At 38.6% G+C, this 21,100-nt stretch overlaps 2 protein-coding genes across 2 annotated transcripts; both read right to left on the reverse strand.

Moving 5' to 3' along the window:
- Positions 1 to 150: 150 nt before the first annotated feature.
- dnajc3a (DnaJ (Hsp40) homolog, subfamily C, member 3a) lies at positions 151 to 12,483 on the reverse strand. Its single transcript, XM_083921345.1, has 12 exons — positions 12,284 to 12,483; positions 11,210 to 11,317; positions 10,998 to 11,122; positions 10,625 to 10,699; positions 7,818 to 7,970; positions 7,511 to 7,692; positions 6,596 to 6,715; positions 5,587 to 5,692; positions 5,368 to 5,488; positions 2,065 to 2,197; positions 1,567 to 1,715; positions 151 to 892 (listed from the first exon to the last, which is right to left on the reverse strand). Exons 1-12 carry the CDS (start codon positions 12,363 to 12,365, stop codon positions 735 to 737), a joined length of 1,512 nt encoding a protein of 503 aa, XP_083777471.1. The 5' UTR covers positions 12,366 to 12,483; the 3' UTR covers positions 151 to 734.
- Positions 12,484 to 13,872: 1,389 nt separating this feature from the next.
- On the reverse strand, positions 13,873 to 15,396 carry LOC310952929 (claudin-10-like). Its single transcript, XM_083921774.1, has 5 exons — positions 15,117 to 15,396; positions 14,853 to 15,014; positions 14,685 to 14,766; positions 14,456 to 14,563; positions 13,873 to 14,360 (listed from the first exon to the last, which is right to left on the reverse strand). Exons 1-5 carry the CDS (start codon positions 15,346 to 15,348, stop codon positions 14,156 to 14,158), a joined length of 789 nt encoding a protein of 262 aa, XP_083777900.1. The 5' UTR covers positions 15,349 to 15,396; the 3' UTR covers positions 13,873 to 14,155.
- Positions 15,397 to 21,100: the final 5,704 nt, after the last annotated feature.

Consider the following 21,100-nt stretch of genomic DNA (forward strand, 5'->3'; position numbering starts at 1 on the left):
TAACAGTGTTGTGTCAAATCGATGTGTTTATATTACTGTCTGCTGGAAAGAAATAAATCTTTGCTACAATACTGTCATTACAAATTCTGTTGTTTCCTAGTGTAGTCAGTGGATGTGATTCGTGCACTATAATTTCTTGCACTAATCCAACTTCCACTAATCAGTTTCTTGCCATAATCCAAAATGGATTTATGGGGAAGGGAAGCAGTTAAGATACTTGCAATTAAGAAAAGGTTAGATGTAATTATTAGGAAGTACAATTTCTCAAACTAGCTTCAGTTAATAAATCAAGCAATTCATTTCCCAGCTTTTCCGTAGACCAATACTCTCACCCCTCTGTTTAATTGAAAAGGTACATAAATAGGACTTTATTTACAGCTCGGAAAATCTCCATTCATATAAAAATAGAACTGTACCTATGTACAAATTGAATTTTATGAATGGATGTGAATTCATGGAAAGAATGTCAATGTCAGAATTAACCCCTTACAAGTAAAAGCTTCTTCACACATGGCCAACATTGTTAGCATAGCAACAGACCGCCCCCAAACGGAATTCAAAGTTGTATTATTCAACAACAAAGATGCATATTTAATTAAGGTCACTCAAGTAAAGTCACACTTTGCTCCACATTTTTTGTGAGACTGATGACATTCCTTTTGCCAGTGTTCTCCCTTTTAAATAGGGAGGATAATAAGAAGAATCCACTCCAGCTGTGCCGGATATGCGCTTCCTCAGTTGAAGTTGAATTTAAAGTTGAAGGGTCCTGAGCCAAACGGATTGAAACCCTGGAAGCCCTGAAAGCCTCCATGGAAGTGCTGATGATGATGACGACCCTGCTGACTCTCCGGATCCATGGGGTCCTCCCCGTGGTCAAACTTGGTTCTCATCTCTAGAAAAAGACAACAGTAAAATCAGTACAGAACAACTTACAATATACTTAATATAGCTTTAGAATCAGAAATCAATCCCTCCAGGAATCATTGGTTGTAAATGTTTCAGTGTAGGTAAAATTGAGAAATGCTTTGCTAGGATTTAAATCATTGAGCTGATTCAGCTATAGAATCAGCGAAGTTTTGTGGAAGAGTTAACAAAAAGGACTTCTAGTGTACTTGTCTCATAAGGTTCGACTTTATTGCACCCAGGCTCCATAACAGACTTTCTGAAATTGATCAATTTATGCTGGGAAATATTGGGACTTGGAAATGTACGAGCATTCTTTCGTTTGTCGTGATTTGAGTGGTTATTGCAGGATTCAGGCAAAAACGCAAACTCAAAATGAATGCACCACTTGAATGATTTCTGCTTTAATCCTGGAGGAACTAAGGCACATGATTGAAGTTTTTACTATTTATAAAATCAAGTTCTGTAAGATTGTTTGAATAAAAACAGTTTTACCGAAATAAAAATGATGCCCAGTAAAATGATGAAGGTCTCAAACCACTTGAACAAAAAAAGCACGTAGTGAGCTGTTCAGCTCACAGCAGCCCCTCAGAGGCCTGGCATTTACTGAGAGACTGGCAGTAAAAACTTTCCACTGACTCTGCAGACCACAAAACTTTTTACCTGGGTCAGTGAGAACCTCTTTAGCCTGAGCGATGTCTATGAACTTCTTCTCAGCCTTCTTCTTTTCCTCTGGATCCTGGAAGTTGTCTGGATGCCACTGTTGTGCCAGTTTCCTGTAGGCTTTGATAATCTCCTTTTTCTGGGCAGTTCTGTGACAATGGGAAAAACATTATCAGCACATTTACTGGAAATGAAAACAGCTTCCCTTACCTACTTTTTTTTTTCTTCTACAGAAGCTGGACCTAATTATACTTGTCCATGTGTCAGGGTTACCATATTGGCTCTCATGTAATGAACCATTACTTTGTATCACTAAAGGTGCTTTCATTGCCTTAAAATTGCCACCAGTGCAGTGGTTGTTCAACACAATCCCAAAACATTCAGCTTTCTGATGCGGTCTTGTAAAGCAACCCATTTGACAAAAAAAATACCCCAATCCTCCTCAGCTTCCTCTATGAATGGAAAGACATATCACAAGCTCCACTGATCAGTACCAACCTCTTCACTCCCAGGATCTTATAATAATCCCTCTTGTGAGACTGTTTGAGAAGTCGCTGAGCTCTCTCTAGGCCTTCTTTTATCTGGCGGTCATTCTCGCTGTGTTTCGCAGCAGTTTCATAGTCCTTAATAGCTGGGGAAAAAAGACGGATGGCATTTAAAGACAGTAATTCAACGGAAGAAAACACAGGGACGTGTTGTGGCAAGCATCCACCTAAAATGTCAAAATGTTCCTGAATCCTTCTATGTCACAGGTAGTGTGTGTGTGTTGTGTTAATCAATAGCAATGACCACAACACATGTACACAAAAAGTCCTCATTAAAAATAAGTCTTACATTGAAAACGTTACCGTTGCCCGAATCATTGGTATTACTGACTTTTTCATAACACCATGCTTGATCTTGTGCTGTAAAATAAACCATTTCATTCACCATCACCTTCAGATCATGTTGCAACAGCTCCAGGCTGTTTGTGTACACACGTTAGGGTTCTTTGAGGCTTGTTCGCCTTGTGAGGCGTACTGAGGGGAAATCGACATCCATGGGTTCTGACAGTTTAAAAGCCTGCATGAGGTCCGACATTCCCATCAGGTGTCTATTCCATGTTAATGACAACATACAGACTTAGTATGCTATTATTCTGAGACTGACCTGCCTAGGGCCTCATTTGTAAAACTGTGCATAGATTACACACTAAATGTTTGCGTACGTATGTGCCAGTGCATCAAATCAAATTAAATTAAATGTGAGAAATGTCATTATACTTATATAGTGCTTCTCGTATTTTATTTCTGCAAACTGGCTTCAATTCACCGCCTCAGCATCTACGTCGCCAATTTCCCGTCTCTAAAATGTGCGTATGCATGGGTCAGTTTCCACAAATTTCGGCCAATTTCCTTAAGTCATTTTTTTTTATTAATCCCAAATCCCAAATAGAAAGAAGATTATGCACATTTCAAGCTCTGTTTTCGTGCGTATGAAATAGTTATAAATGAGGCGCCTGAGAGATGGGGATGATAATTGTGAATTTAATTGGATGCGTGGTTTTCTTTCTTCTTTTTTAAATATGACGTTAGAGACTTATTTTGTCCTCTCATTTCATTAAAAGCTATAAACAGATTTTTTTGCATCACACACCATGTGTGGGATCATTATGTATTACGTTATACATCTTTTATAGCTGCTATTTTCTTTGTTTGTTTACTACATCTAACATGCTGAGATAAAAGTAAAAGAAAACATCACTGTGTCGCACTAACCTCAAGTGGATACAATTGCTTTTGATGGCTGAGTAAATTAATGTATCATTTATTTGCATCTCTAGAAATCTATCAACAACAAAGACTTCATCAGACAAGTGAGCCTGGGGGCTTCATTTTGAGTGCTTGCACAAAGGGCAGCTCTGTGGCAAAGTGGCATTTTGCACAGTGAGGTTCTTTTCTCGCCTATACCTGTTTGCTATTCTGGTGATTCACTCCCCACAATGGTAGGAGAAGTATAGTTGTAGTTTTGCACTTTTGAACAGGTTAGCAGCACACTATTCCTGTGCTCTATGATATTTATGTCACTAATTCATTCAGGCACATGCATACATAATTATTTCTAAAACTTATTTTATTCAGCTTTGCCTTGCCTGTGTAACTTTATTATGCATTGTTTTACTGTAAGATATTTTAAATTCCATGTTAAAAAAAATAAAGAAATCCTGGGATGTTTTGATGGTCTAGGGGTTCATGTAGGATCTGTGACACCAGCATGTATATATATATAAAAAAAAAGGAGCTTCAATTAAACTTTTTTTGTTGCTGTAGTTTGCTTGCTAAATTTCCTTGGGGGTTAATGTTAGCTTCAGTCTAGTGAAGCAGCTTTTTAAGTAGAGTAACAGCTTAGCTCACAAAGTAGCTGCCCAATACTGACAATAAGCAATATGAAAACATGATTCACATTGTGTTTGTTGATGGCCGGACTAATGAAGCCGCTAGTGTAATACCTTACTTAATTGACAGATATGCATTAAACGTGCGCAAGGAATTTTGACAGAACATATCCACTGGGGTTTTGCACAGTAGTAGCAGAACATCATGCAACCAAAACAGCGGCTGGGACACTATTCCTGGGGATTTCACCATCTGCCACCACTACGATTTGACAACAGATATGGGAGACAGTTATTTCAAGCCAATTCCCACCCTGCCAGCAAAGGCTTTATGAAGATACTAAGTGTGTTTGTGTTTTGTGTGTGTGTGTGTGTGTATGTGTGTATGTGTGTATGTGTGTATGTGTGTGTGTGTGTGTGTGTGTGTGTGTGTGTGTGTGTGTGTGTGTGTGTGTGTGTGTGTGTGTGTGTGTGTGTGTGTGTGTGTGTGTGTGTGTGTGTGTGTGTGTGCAGTTTTGGCGTGTGTGTGTTGGCACTGCCACTAAAGAATGGCTTTAGGCTTGGTAAACAAGAAACTCTGCAGAATTTCAGCAAGCAGTGCAGGGCAGTTCTACATCTTACAGGCTATACTTACTCCTACACTAACACATTGTGCTCTACGCCTTATTCAAATTATACTGTATGGGATAAATGCTCTAACAGATTAAGTTTGTCAGGCTTCAGACATAGTAGCTATATGCTTAAACCAAATTCGATATGTATACTGTGTTGTATCAATCTACATTTACTGTAGCCGCTAGCATGCTTATTTAAATTCAAAGTCAAAGTAGATTTGGTGATGAACAGAAAGATTGTGTTAAATGAGGCACGATATAATTGGATGTGAGTATCTATCCCTTTTCTGACTGTATGCTGCCTGACAGCATTTTCTTAGGATGTTTGTATCAAAACTACATTACTTTTTCAGTAGACATAAAAACATTCCAATAAATCGAATGAGCAGACGGTAAGATGCTTATATGATGTGTAATTGATATTTGAACTTACATTCACTGTGTATTTTTTGTAGTGTTACAAGGACCCCCTGTGTTAGACTCTTGCCATGACACCAGTGTGTACTAGACTTAGGGTAATTACAACATAAACTCAATTGCCAGTTTATTAGGAAATTAAAAACTGCATGAAAGGTAGGATTTATTATAGGACTGTTTTAATCGACTGCATTAACTTTTTCCTAGGTGTACCTAATAAACTGGTAACTGAGTGTAGACTTCAGTTACTTATTTTAAATTGCTCTGTTCTCATCACCGAAACTTGCCCACTAAAACAGAACTCAGAACCCTGGTCCCGAGTGTGGAAATTTAATAGACAGTAAATTAGAAAATAAATAGATCTTAACTACATAAAACTACATCTGACAAGCTTACCTTCCTCGTACTGTTCATCTTGAACATAGGCCTCAGCTCTGTCCTTCAGCGCGTTGACGTTCTCCGGGTCCAACTTGAGGACATCGCCACACACTGAGATAGCCCTGCTAGCCTGCTGGCCCTTCTCATGACACAAAGAAAGCACGCTGGTTTGATGTATTGTTTAATGAAGTCAAAGAGTGAGTTGATGCATCTCAAAGTAGCAGTGATGAGTCTTACCTGTGCCAACGCATGGCACATGCGCTCCTTGGCAAGGAGAGAGAAATGGTGCACGTTGGGCTCGGTCTTCATCACTGCCTCATATTTGGTCACTGCATCGTCATACCTAAAAGAGCAGGAAGCAGGTTGGTGTTATAACAAAGCTGTGACACAATCGATACAGCAGAAGGCAACATGGATTATTACACCTTATGACATCGGTGTTATTCGCTCCGTTTAGTCTAATGAGACATTATGTTTTTCAAATATGATGTCACATCCATTCACATTAAGATGGGATTTGCATGTCTGTTTGTAAGATCAGAAAGTTGGAGCGCTTCAGGAAAAGGAAGCAGTCATACTGCAGCGTGCCCGGTATTCAGAGAGGTTCTATTCCATTTAGACTTCACCCTCAGAGTAACTTCTACTATTGGCTTTACCCCCGAGTGCATGCACAGTTGTGAAGATTTCTTCCACATCACTGTGCCTTATATCTACGGTATATAATACCTGCGAGACAATTGCCAGTCAAGGAGCCACACCGATTTTGGCAGAGGATGAAAGAGATGGCATCTGCTCTGACCGTGCAAACTCCATGGTCAAAGAAGCCTTGGACAATCCTGACCGCTCCAGCACCGGGAGGGAGCCTGTGGTACGAGCCCGTAGCCATTTACATTACACGCCTCTTTCTCTCTTTGAGATTAATGTACTTTTGTACAGAGTTTCTGATGTAGTATATGCAAATCTGCATTTTCTTTGGGGAAGTTTGAGGACAGGAGAAAAAGTTGGCTTAGAAGCAGATCTTGCAGGTATTATATTCTGTATATGTGGACCTGAGGCAGCCAACTGTGCAGGGGCGCAGTGCCGTGAAAGGAATCTTCACAACTACGCATAAGCACAGGGATAAACCCAACAGCAGAAGCTACATAGAGGGCTACGCCTATATTAATAGAATCTGGGGTTACAATACATAACCAACAATATTATTTTATTTTTACAGAGATATACAATTGCCTGAACACAAACACACCTCTGCTCTTGGATGAGCTCCTCTGCAGACTGGATCTGTTTGTTGAGCTTCTTGACCTGCTTGTAATGGCTATAACACTGTTTGTGATCAGGATCAAGCTTCAGGCACTCACGCACCTCACTGCATATCGGATGAGAGGAAGACAGTCAGAACAGCCAAATTTTCTATAGCTAACTCAAAAGGGGTGGACATTAATAACAAGAACACTTTAAAATAAAAAAACTTTTTTTCCAGATATAGTCTGTATTGTTTTTAAACAAATATCTTGTGTATTATACAGTATAAGAACATGTTGCTGAGGGTCTACTTACGATCATTAATCCTCATGTGCAAAGTAGTTTTTCTAACTCACAGCAGCAGCTTTTCTAACTTTAGCAATCTTGCCTTATTATTTTTTACAGTTTTCATGTTTAGCTTTGTTTGCTACATAGGTAAGTAATGTGCAAGTATGTGCCAACCAATTAAAATCAACATTTTCTATGACTTTTCAAGGCAACATGAGAAAACAAAAGGAGCTACAAATGCCACTATTTGTGCATGCAGTCCACTGCAAACTTTAATAGGCATTTACTGCAGGACTATTACATTGTATATGAGATATCTTCTGTTATTTTGTCCACCTCCTCAAAAAGCAAGAAATATGTATTTAAAAGCAAGAAATACGTATTTATAAATATTGCTTATAGCTCTCTACAGTACTAAACAGATATAAAGTGAAGTAGAGTATCTTTAGGTTAATGTGCAAAAATCTTTTTGATGCAATCTATTGGAGATATGACTGCACCGTGTGTTTGATTCTGGGAGAAGCACCTTAGTAATTAGAGAGTTCTCACTTAATGACATTTTACTGGTACTTGTCATGTCTCATACTAATAGAGTGTCAATGCCTTGAAGAAGAAAGCAAGTGAGTTTTACCTGAGGGACATTTCATGGTCTCCAAGATTATAGTAGATGGTGCTGAGTTTGTAGAAAGCCTGAGTATTGTCACTCTTTAACTTGGATGCAGCTTTGAGGTCACTGATAGCCTTTCCCATCTCTCCAATTTGAATAAAACACTCTGCTCGCATCTCACGAGAGGTCACGTCCCAAACGCAAGTCTGTAAAGAGACGGACAATAACTCTTACAAACTGCAGTACTGGTTACTATACAAATGCTCTGTAGAGTCTGCAGTGATAACACAGGCAGGAAAATTAGGCAATGCTGACAAGGTAGGTATCTTACCTCAATGATAGTGTCAAGCTGGGTGGCAGCTGACACATAATCCTGGCTGTTGAAGCTGTGGTGTGCCAGAGCCACCAGTCGCTGAATTTCATCCAACTTCGTCAGCTGACTCTGGGCTTCCCGCTCCTCTTTGTCGCTAGGGTTGGACTTCAGCTGGAACAGTGCAAGGAAATACATTATGATGCATGCTTAAGGTCTTGATTAAGGCAGTCTAACTGGAAAAAAAGTTATTTGCCTCTTCGTTGCATTGCCTATCATAGCATTAGCTGCGTTTACTGTTCCCTAAACCCATTACATTATAATCATTCTCATCATAAAAGGTCATCATAAGAGCAATCTCATCCAACAATAAATCCTTTATATATAGACCTGGCTACTCTTAAAGCGTTTCCTGCTAGCTCAGCTAAGGAAAGGTGCAATGAATAAATGTGATGCATTAAGCTAGTTCAACATTGTGGACTGCTGAAGCAGCAGGACATAACACACCTCTGGCCAGATCCCTTAACATTATACCATCAAAATGATGCCGACGTAGAACTGTACAAGCCCAGGTGTCAATTGGCCTCTGCTGAGAATATGGCTCCTTGCCCTCTTGAAAGAGGAGGCATTACACTTGATGGACTTTCTATTCCATACACACTCCCAGAAAGGTGAATATAAGACTTATCACTGCGCTTCAATCTACATATCATCACCCTCTTAAAATAATGGCGCAAGTCATTTCTTTGACAAAATTATTTTCTGAAGTCAGCTCTTCATGATGCTGGCCTACTCTGGAAAAATCACCTACATCCTAAGTTAAGTAGATCATGGGATCCTACCCCCGTAGTATAACGGCATGGTGTGTCCGAGAGAGGCCGTTTTATTGTGCCCAAGTCACAAGACAATTTTATAAGCTTTTCAATATGGCATAGTGGGAAAAGGAACTGCATTGTTTTTCAATATGTAATTTGGCTGAAGTCAGGTTCAAAAGTCAAAAAGGCATGTTTGTAAATTGGTCCAATTCATCTAATCCTCTTATGTAACATAATTATAAGTTATTACATCCCACCCTTTGGCCCACGCACTGTCCGCATGTCATGGCTGTGCGTTTTGTGTCTGTAAGTCTCATGAACGGACAGTGTCCAGTCTGATCCAATTATCAGTTTTCAGCAGTCTGCATTATATCGCCACACCGGCGGAGATTTCACCAGCAGCTGCAGTTTCTGGACTTTATATTACTCTTTATCATCCCGTGCGTCCATAAGAACGTGAGTATTATTTAAAGTAGTTATTATTTAATGAAGTGGATGGTTTTTGCTGTGTTCTGTAGCACTATGATACTGTATTTTTTTTTTAATGCTCGTCTACGGTTGTTGATGCTCGCATTGCATGTTATCTTTGACAATGTTAGTTGTGTTAAGTTATGGATTGCTGTGCAATTTGAGATTTCTGTGTGTTCTCTGTGTTTTAATGGGGCATTTCTGAGCGCACGTTACATTTAAGGGACCGTCGTGCATTAGTTTGGCTGGCCCTGTGTGTGCACTGTCTGTGGCAATGTATGTGAGTCTTCTACATTGTTGTCACTCCCTTGTAGATACGAGGCCTGTTTATATGTGCATACGTCCTTGCATAATATTGATGCTGCATCTTATGTTTAATGGCTTAATGTTTATGTTTATTATTACTATTGCATGGGTGTTAATGTCTATATATTTCTCTATTCTTCTCTTTTATTGTAGAAACTACACTACAACAATCTATCAAACCTCCCTATTCTATAATAATCAAGTATAAATGAGTGGCAGCCTAATTAAACGAGAGTGAGTGAGTGAGTGAGTGAGTGAGTGAGTGAGTGAGTGAGTGAGTGAGTGTGAGTGTGTCCATCCTATTCATGTTCTCACCACACAATCTGTGGAGATTTCAGATGATCAGAGAATCTACCCCTAAGCATTCAGTTGTTTAATCATCCTATTTTTAGTGTGTACTGATTTAAAATCATATACTCTATATTTGGTTTAGTTTTTTTAAAAACTTGAAAATATGACTTATGCCATAATTTTAAGATGGGGATGGTATAATGGAGCAATCAGGTGGGAACAGAGTTATGAGGCTGCAAGCCTGCCACATGCCCTTGGCACAATGTAACACTGACATTCACATCCTATTCCCATATAGAAGAGGAACTTAATTTCTGCCTGCATGATTACCTAACCTGAGAATACAGCAGCTTTAAATGGAATCTAAGAGCTAATCATAGATATAACAAGGGCATTTATGTCTTCTGGGAGTGTTGTGAAACTTCTCTGTAAAATGACAATTCTAATGGAAAATGCATTAGCGAGCTCCAGTCTTAATCCTTAACGAGCACCTAAAGATGATCCCTAAAGGCTCAAAGGAGTTTACTGCCAATTTAATTACTATCTACATCTTTTAAGATGGCTTATGGATGTAGGGTATCTCTGTTCTCTAAGGTCTTACATGACCTAGGTGCATCTGTTTTTAACTGCACTGCTACTTTTGCTAAGGCTATTCATCCCATCACTAACAAAACCTCTCATGTTGTCAACCTCATAGTATCACTGCACCGTTAAGTTAATAAAATAATACAAATATTTTGCGCACTGCATAGAAAGACCTGAATATCACTCACAACAGTAAAGCTGAAAGTTAAACAATTGCCCATGTTTCAAATCAACCTAGTTTCCATGCAGGCTACAGATAAACACTGACACCTCCTGGTGAACTCTGCTTATCTAACAAAAGTGACATCAGTCTTGTTGATGTGCAGTTTACTTGCAGTTTAACTGGTTATTTACTATACTTACAACTTTTTTAAAGTCACTTTCTGCTTCATCTAGTCTCCCCTGCTTCAGAAGGAGATTTCCTCTCTGAAGGCGTGCCTGTTAAGGGAGGGAGAGAGAGAACCTGTTTTGCATTAGAGTGCAAATATAGACTTATCAACACAGCTGACATAACTAGTTGGTTTCCCAGCATAGTCATGCCTGTATAACTTGCACATATATCGCATGGACAAATATACCCATTTCTTCCAATTCTTTGCCCGCAGTAGATGTTTTTTTTTACACAGTTATCTTGTCAGACCTACAATGTAAGTCAGCAGTATGACATAAAACGGTGTGCAACTATGTTAAAATAAATGATTTCAGACCTAATGGTGTAAAAAAAACAGAAACTTACAGATGTGAAGTCTGGTTTGAGTTCAATAACTCTGCTCAAATCTGGCAGTGCAGATTTTGACTTCCCCATTGCTAGAAACACTGTAGCTCTCCTGTAGTAAGCCATGTAGTTCTTGGGGTCTCCATCTGACAAAAGGATGAAATAAAATGACTACAAGTTTTGAACCATATGTCCTAGGAACTAAGGTGTTTTTGTACGTTTGTGTCACTTACCCACAGCAGCATGGAAATGAGAGAGGGCATCGGCTAGTTGGCCAGCAGCAAGCAGTTTCTTTCCCATCTCCATGTTGTCCACACTCCCATCCCTGCCACATTTTACTCCTAAAAAAACATACACAATACTGATATATTCTGCAATACAATACAGCGTATATTACCACTGACTAGATAATCAGATACACAACATTTTAAGTTTCGCAAACTTTATTGACTTCCACTATGTAAAGCTTGTGTTGAAATAGACTTGCTCCTCAGTCTCTCTGCAAATACATTAGGAGACTAATGAGCTGCAGCAGGTTCACCAGAGCGTGGTTGATAAAGAAGCCAGCAGTTCCTCTCTCTTGTCATTGAGAAAACTGGCTCATGTCTATTTGTGTGTAGCTATTATTACTATATGTGTTTTATTGTATGATGTTCTACATAGTTTATGCTTTTTTAACCTTGTGCTTTATAATATCTCTTTGTACTCTGTTTAACTTCTTTTTACCTCATTGTTTTTTCACAAAAGCCCTTTTAGGGACTGTTCTCAGATGTACACTATATCTGTGCATATACCATAAATAAATAATACAACAGTAAAGTAGTAAACATATTCAATTCTTAATGCATGCATGTCAATAACAGGCCAGTGACAGGCGGCAGCATGTAGCAGAAATCAAGTCAGAGAGATTTATTTGCCATGTAGCTAAGTTAGCTAGCTGTCATACTAAATTAAACTGTAAAGTAACGTTGGGTTAGCTTACAGTACTTAGAGACAACTCGGTTTTAGCAACGCGTAGGCTCGTAATAACTGTTTGCTTTAAAAAAAATAAAAGTTAAAAAAAATAAAAACGGTTTGCTGGCAACGTTACTAAGCTTACAGTAGCTAGCATAATGTAAGCTAACAGTTATCGATTTCACTAATAGCTAGTTAACAGTTAGCTTACATTGTTACAGTTGACATTATCCACATACCGTTTCCTTGACAACAGAGAGGCTGTCTGAACTATGGTAAAATATATATGTTATTTATTGGTGATGTTAGCTCCTATCGTTAGCTTACAGAGTAAAGTCCGCGTCATAACTTACCTTCATATCTCATGTCAATCAAAACAAGGACATAAGGGATGTAGGTCAGGACTTTGCCAGCGACATGGTCGATAGAAACCATGGTTACATTTGCATCAGACAGGTCTAATGTTGTTATGTCCCGCACAAGTCAGCTAATGTAATTTTAACTAGCGTTTGGCTTTAATTCTTAACAGTCCCATGTGTTGACTGCTGTTCAGCATTGCTTCTCTTTTCCCAGTTCACGTCACAGCGGAGCAGCGAAAGAACTCCAAGCTCCCGGTCGTGGGTGACTGTGATTGGCTGTATTGTTTTGCAAACCCCGCCCACCTCTGCTGGCACAACAGAGGAGAGCCACGGCAGCACAAGAGCACAAGTCATGCCATCAGTCATCAGTCAGTGTGCGTGACAGTGTGCGTGACTGTGTGTGTGTGTGCGTGTGCATGTGCATATGTGTGTGCGTGTGTGTGTGTGCGCGTGTGTGTATACGTACACGTGCATTTACTTTTACTTCAGTAATTCTTAATGAAAAATAAATATAATTATAATGAGTCTGTGTTTCTGTTTCTGTATTTTGAGGTCCCACTCATGGTGTGACAACTTTAACTAGACCAAAAAGCTGGTCCCCACTAAACAGTCCTTGTGTTTGTGTGAGAATACGTTTTAAATGCTCTAGTCATTGTTTAACATTGCCACAAAATACTAAATAGATGTTATTACATTGTCAAATGTACAGTATACTGTGAAGTACATTGCTTATGATAGTGGTGAATTAGGGGGGAGGACATTTAGCAATGTTGAAAGAAATATTCAGATGGTTTACTTGAGTAATGGTAGCAATTTAACTATCTAAACATTCTCTATTAAAAGTAAATGTCATACATGAAAAAATACTTTTAAAAAAGTAGCCTACATAAGTCTAAGCATGAACTTACTATTTTAAAAGTAAAGTACTCCTGTGAGGATTATTATTATGCTCTGAATCATAATTATTGATGAATTAACATATAAGCAGTATGATAATGGTGTACTTAGTCAAAGTGGAACTAATTTTAACTACTTTAGAAGTTGTATCTATAACCATGTACATAATGTGCACATTTGCTAAACTGACCATGTGTTGTATCCCAATCTGCAAAGTAGCTAGTAATTTAAGATGTCAGATAATTTTAGTGAAGTACAAAAAACAAAAATCACTATTTTTCTCTGAAATGTAGTGAAGTCAAAAATGTAAATTAAGTAAAAGTAAATTCAAAAAAGTAAACTGAAAGTACTTCAAAACTATTTAAGTGCAGTACTTGAGTAAATGTACTTAGTTAAATTCCATCACCGACTAACATTAACATTTAACAAGCAGTTTAATCCTTTTTATGGCCCAGGTGGAACTCGGTCGAACTCGTATGTCAATTCAATGTGTTGTTTTATTGCAAATTTCAAAAACATCGGACATCATCTCACAGCGCTAAATTAAACCATGCAACGTTCACTCAGGTCTTAAACGTATTAATATAGAGATGTTTAGCTTACAGTTTAAGTCAACATAAAGTTCTGTGTGCATGGCTAACACACGCGCGCGCACACACACACACACACGCGCGCACACACACACACACACACACACACACACACACATAATAATAATAATAATAATAATAATAATAATAATTCATGGCTACAGTAACAGTAAAACAGCAAAATAATTAGTGCACATGTTTTGGGAAACTTACATAGAACAGAACCTTAATGTTATTGGTTAAACTAGTTAATTTCCCTCCATGATAAGTCCAAATGTCTGTTGTGGAAAAAGGTTCATTCTAAAAGCTAATGTTAAAGCTCAAGTAAGAAAATAAAATATGAAATAAACACAGGATACTTTCCACCTTTGAAAAGACGTCACACATATGCATTTGTAGCTGATGTCTTTGTGGTAGAGGTGATCCCAGAGATGCTGCTGCCTCTACTGCCACTGCTGCCACTGCTGGTGGTCCTTGTTTTTCTGCTGTCAGTACTCTCCGTACGAACCGAGGTCACTATGCTCTTATTTGTTGGAACAACTTTATAGGCATCAGGGAACTGGTAGTCTGGGAATCTTTTTGAGCTGTGAGATTCAGATTCAAGAAATGGATGGTTATATTTTTTTTCTGTGAACAAAAGAAATGCTGGATAAAAACTGTGACACAGGCAAAATTTTACCTTGAATGGCACCCTTCCCTCCCTGCAAAGATACTATATATAAGGCCTCCAACAACAAGCAAGGTGGAGCCTCCCCAGCCGATGAAGACACCAACACCTATTTCAAACCTGGCAAGAAATACAATGATAATATATACATTTACAATTCTTCCTGCATAGAATCATCTGGTAAATGTTTATGTATGAAATTAGGACGACTTTGTAGTATATTTTATTCATGTCATCTTACTTCTGAGCTTTGTAGTTAGGGTCTTGAAATTCTGCTCTGATTTTGTTTCCATAATAGGAGAAAGCAACCATGGCACACATCCCTAGAACAATAGGCATAAAATATTTTGAGATGAATCACATAGTGTATTGCTATGTAACTTCTTTGAAAAAAATCCTCACATATTACCTCCGATAAGGTAGTTCATCCCCCCAGCAAAGGTTACTCTTGCATTAGCGATCTCTGATCCCCCAATCTTAGTACACTTCATTCCCACTAAGACCAGAACTGATCCAAAGAAAGACAGGATAATGGAGATGATGATGAGAGCCCGGCACATGTGAATGTCCCCTGTCCAAGGACAGCAAAACAATGTTATGCATACATTAAATAAGACTAAGGATTTTCTTTGTATTTATCAACATGCCTTATGTTGAAATATATTTGACTTACAATTCAGCGCAAGCATTGATGGAATTCCCTTGCAGTCAGATACTCCGGTTGAATCAGATATACAATCCTTCCACAGGTTGGAGAAGTAGTTAGACGTGGTCAAGACTATGCTGTCTACCTCAGACCAAGTCCAGATCTCTGTTGGCATTGTGGAACACACCAAGATCCATCCAGTTACACAGACAACAAAGCAGCCGATCTCCATATACATCACCACAGTCCTGTAACCCATGCTTGCCTTGAGGGTGAGTTTCTAGACGGAGAAAATGCAAATCCAAGCAATGGCACAAGGGCTCCGTAACACAAACCGCAAGGCACCTATGTGTCTACTGCTGCCAGAAGACAGACGAGAGGCAGAGCTTGGTTTGTGTACATCATCACATGTTTGGCCTTGAAATGTGATTTCACTGTTTGGTGATGGTCACTTCGGTAGTTGTTGATATAATACACATAGGCCGACCAGCACGAGTCCAGCTTCAATCACTATATTGCTGAGCAGGGAAAACATGCTACAATGGCCCAAAACATTTCCTTTTGGAGGGATTAGAGAGACATTAGGGTTTTGCATATTTCTTTTATCATTACACATTTTCGTCTCAGTTTGCAGTGTGTTTGTGTGTGTGTGTGTGTGTGTGTGTGTGTGTGTGTGTGTGTACAGGGCACAGGCATTCTTTAACTTGCTGAGTATTACCTCAACTCCATTAACGGGTGACTTAATGCTCATTGGCCATTTTCTTATTTCCAGGGTATGCTTTTAATGTGTAGATTTTTTATTATTATTTTTATTATTTTTAAGTTGCATTTTTTCTGCCTAATTTCTATTTTTAATGTTGTATTGATTAGTTTGGTTACTTGGTGAAGGACTTTTGGACCCATGTTGATGCATGTTGTTGCAGTGTGTTTACAGTTGTTCTACTACTTCCCCATTAGTTACAGGCAGTTATTTTGGAGGGGGTGATTGGGCAGTCAGGGGCACATGATTCAGACTTAGAGTGATTTCCTGTTTTGTTGTTAGCCTGTCTGGTTGCTAAAGCGTCTTTTCAACAAGAAGAAAAAGACTGCCTCGCTGAGTTAGGCAATGTACTGTTATGGACAGGGGAGGCAGCAAAAACAGATTTTGGTCTCTTAAAGGCTTATAGTTCTGCAACTTTAAGGGTGTAGCTGCTTTGAGTGATATGTGGATACCATAGACTGTCAATGGACAACCTGACCGCTCCCTGAAAGTGAAGCCAAAGCATCTTGATCCCTCCCTGGTGACTGGCTGCACTTTAGTTCATAAGTCCTGCCCCCTCCATGTTAGCAGATTGGACGTGGGCCAAACTAAGACCTCAAAGTACATCTCAGGTTTCTGTCAATGGCAGTAGTTTTTATCATGCTGATGTACAAGTGTTTGTTTTTCTTGAACGTTTGATTTTAAGTTGTTATTTGAGGCTATAAGAACGAGGTGAAACGTCATGATTGACAGGTGTAATCAAATCACCATCACAAATCCATCCCCACGATCATTTAAATTAAACAGATCAAAAATGAACAGAAGAGGAGCTACAAAGAAAAACTTGATACAAATCAACGCAAAATCTGCGACAATGCAACAATATCAGAAAATAAAATGTGGACTTTTAAACATTAGATCTCTCTCATCTAAAGCTGTATTAGTAAACGATCTGATATCAGACAACCATATTGATTTACTCTGTCTGACCGAAACCTGGCTGCGTCCCGAAGAATATGTTAGCCTAAATGAATCCACTCCTCCCAGTCATATTAATACTCATATTTCTCGAGGCAGTGGTCGAGGAGGAGGCGTTGCAGATCTTTATAATTCAGGCCTATTAATAAACCCTAAACCTAAACTAAATTATAATTCATTTGAAAGTCTTGTTCTTAGTCTTTCACATTCAACCTGGAAAACTGTGCAGCCAATTATATTTGTTATAGTGTACCGTGCTCCTGGTCCGTACTCTGAATTTCTGTCCGAATTCTCAGAGTTTCTGTCAAATTTAGTCCTTAAATCCGACAAAGTAATAATTGTAGGTGATTTTAATATTCATGTGGACAGCGATAATAATAGTATAAGTATCGCGTTTATCTCTCTATTAGATTCGATTGGTTTTAGTCAGAGTGTACATAAACCTACTCACTGTTTTAATCACACCCTCGACCTTGTTTTGGTTTATGGTGTGGAAATTGATGACTTAATAATCTTTCCACAGAATCCTATTTAATCAGACCATTATTTAATAACTTTTGAATTCATATTACAGGACTACTCACCACTGGGTAAAAGTGTCTACACCAGATGTTTATCTGATAGTGCTATAACTAAATTTAAGGAAGCGATTCCATCTGCATTTACTTTAATGCCTCATCCTAATATTCAAGACTCCTGCACTAACGTTTGTCTCTCTGAAATTGATCACCTTGTTGAAAGTGTTGCAGGCTCTCTAAGAACAACACTTGACTCTGTTGCTCCTTTAAAAAAGAAGATAATAAAACAGAGGAAGTTAGCTCCGTGGTATAACTCACAAACCCGTGAATTAAAACAAATATCGCGAAAGTTGGAAAGTAAATGGCGCTCCACTAAACTGGAGGAATCTCACTTAGTTTGGCAAGAAAGTCTTAAAACTTATAGGAAGGACCTCCGTAATGCCAGAGCAGCATATTACTCATCTTTAATAGAGGAGAATAAGAACAATCCTAGATTTCTTTTCAGCACTGTAGCCAGGCTGACAGAGAGCCACAGCTCTATTGAGCCATGTATTCCTTTAACCCTCAGCAGTAACGACTTCATGACCTTCTTTAATGACAAAATTATAACTATAAGGGACAAAATCAACTCGCTTGGCACCAATCTTTCATCGAACCCAGGAACCTTACAAACTGTACGACCTGATATATTCTTGGACTGCTTTTCTACAGTCGACCTTAACAAATTAAACTCTACTATTTCATCATCAAAACCTTCTACTTGTCTTCTAGACTCTATTCCAACTAGGTTACTTAAAGAAGTGTTACCTTTAATTAGCACTCCTGTATTAGATATGATTAACATGTCTTTATCAGCAGGTTATGTACCAATGTCTTTTAAAGTAGCTGTAATTAAACCTCTTCTTAAAAAGCCCAGTCTTGATCCTGAGGTACTAGCCAACTATAGACCTATATCTAACCTTCCTTTTCTCTCTAAGATCCTCGAGAAATTAGTTGCCAATCAGCTGTGTGACTTTTTACATAATAATGAGTTATTTGAGGATTTCCAGTCAGGATTTAGAGCAAATCATAGCACTGAGACAGCACTGGTGAAAATTACTAACGACCTTCTAATAGCTTCAGACAAAGGACTTGTCTCTGTACTTGTCTTACTAGATCTTAGTGCTGCCTTCGACACTATTGACCATCACATCCTGCTACACAGACTAGAGCATCTGATCGGCATTAAAGGAACCGCACTGAGCTGGTTTAAGTCATATTTATCAGATAGATCTCAGTTTGTACATGTTAATGACAAATCCTCCATGCACACTAAAGTTAGTCACGGAGTCCCACAGGGTTCTGTCCTTGGACCGATTCTTTTCACCTTATATATGCTTCCCTTAGGAAATATTATAAGGAAGCACTCCATTAACTTTCATTGTTATGCTGATGATACACAATTATATTTGTCGATCAAACCAGAAGAAACCCATCAGTTAGATAAACTTCAAATGTGCATTAAGGAACTAAAAAGCTGGATGACCTGCAATTTCCTGATGTTAAACTCAGACAAAACTGAAATTATTGTACTTGGCCCCAAAGGCCTCCGAAATTCAATAGCTAAAGACATTGTTACTCTGGATGATGTTGTGTTGTCCTCCAGCACCACAGTAAGGAATCTGGGTGTTATTTTTGATCAGGATATGTCCTTCGATTCTCACATAAAACTAACAACAAGGACTGCATACTTTCACCTGCGTAATATTGCAAAAATTAGGAACATTGTGTCTCAGAAAGATGCAGAGAAACTTGTTCATGCATTTGTTACTTCTAGGCTGGACTATTGCAATTCCTTATTATCAGGCTGCTCCAATAAGTCTGTTAAGAGTCTCCAGTTGGTCCAAAATGCTGCAGCTCGTGTATTAACTAAAACAAATAGAAGAGAACATATTTCTCCTGTATTAGCTTCTCTGCACTGGCTACCTGTAAAATCTAGAATAGAATTTAAAATCCTTCTCCTTACGTACAAAGCTCTTATTGGTCAGGCTCCGTCGTATCTTAAAGAGCTCATAGTACCGTATCACCCAACTAGATCTCTGCGCTCTGAGAATGCAGGGCTACTCGTCGTTCCTAGAGTCTCCAAAAGTAGAATGGGAGGCAGAGCCTTCAGCTACCAAGCTCCTCTCCTGTGGAACAAACTCCCAAATGTTATTCGGGAGGCAGACACTGTCCCCATATTTAAGAGTAAACTTAAAACTTTCCTTTTTGATAAAGCTTACAGCTAGGGCTTACGATGAGACTTTATTCTGCTTAATTATGCTGCTATAGGCCTAGTCTGCCGGGGGATAATACTTTTCCTGATACTCTGAGCTTCTCTCCTCTCTGTCTGAATCATTCATGTCCCATCAATGCATGTTACTGATTCAGCTTCTTCCCCGGAGCTGTTTGTGCTTTGTCGTCTCGCAGGTCTCTGCTGATCGTGGTGGTGCTTGCTGCCGTGGTCCTACATGACGCTTCCTGCTGCTATTGTCACTGTTACTCATATATACTATCACTAGTTTAATAAACTATAAAATTTGTAGCTGTATCGTAGCTGCTATTGCCACTACTCATCTTTGATCATGTTTGCCACCATAATTATTATCATTTTCATATTCTGTCACCTTAGCTGTGCTTGTTTCTACTATTCTGTTGTATTAACTGCCTTAACATATACGTTATATTCACATTACTATAAATATTATAGTTACTGTTAGGCTTTGCTTGCATCTCTGGAAGTGTGTCTGTCTGTCTCTCTCTGTCCATCTGTGTGTCTTTTCTCTCTTTCTCTCTCCTTTTCTTCCTCCCCAACCGGTCAAGACAGATGGCCGTCCTCCACAGAGCTGGGTCTGTCTGACGTTCCTGCCTGTTATAGGGAAGGTTTTCGTTGCCACTGTACTCTACAGAGGAATTGTTGGGTCTATGTAAATCATAAATAAGTCATTGAGTGTGGTCTTTACCTACTCTGTAAAGTGTCCTGAGATAACTTTTGTTATGATTTGACACTATAAATAAAATTGAATTGAATTGAATTGAATTGAATTCCTTTTTGCCTCTCCATTGCATCTGTTGTCACTTTAAGCAGTTGAAATTGAATTGACAATCAATTCACAAATCGATTCATAGTCAATCTCACCAAATTGTGCTTCCTAAACAATCAGAATCAAAGATTAATTTCCCTGAAGTTTAATATAGACAGGCAGCTATATAGATTTCATTCATGAAAAACATGGTGTGCACATATAGGTTAAATATATGTTGCCGATATGTGTATGTTGTATGTATAAGTTCTTACTATTATTGGATGACATGATATTGCATTTAGCTATCGCATTAGTCAGTCTAATGCCACTGACTCTTTCTTGAGACCTGTCCCAATTGTGATTTGTTCAGCAGCAAGCTATCTATATCTATAATTAGCTCATATCCATCCCATATGTACATATAATAGATATATATGTAAGTGTAAAATATAGACCTATGAAATAATAAGAAAAACATATAAGTGTACAATTTGTTTTAAATATATCTTGTTAACATATGGGCTGCAACATATCTGCTTTGCGTTGGGATCCTACATCACCCTGTCGGGGTTCCATTTGCAACAATTGGCTCGATCTACATTATCACTTACATATTACATTTTTGTATGGGTTGAACTAAGGATATGGATCATACAACAAGGACTGTCATGAGTAATATCATGAAGTAATATATTCACAATTAAAGAAGCAACTGGAGAGGCTCAACACTCA

The sequence above is a fragment of the Echiichthys vipera genome (assembly GCF_963691815.1).
Source record: "Echiichthys vipera genome assembly, chromosome: 10".
Taxonomy (NCBI): Eukaryota; Metazoa; Chordata; class Actinopteri; order Perciformes; family Trachinidae; genus Echiichthys; species Echiichthys vipera.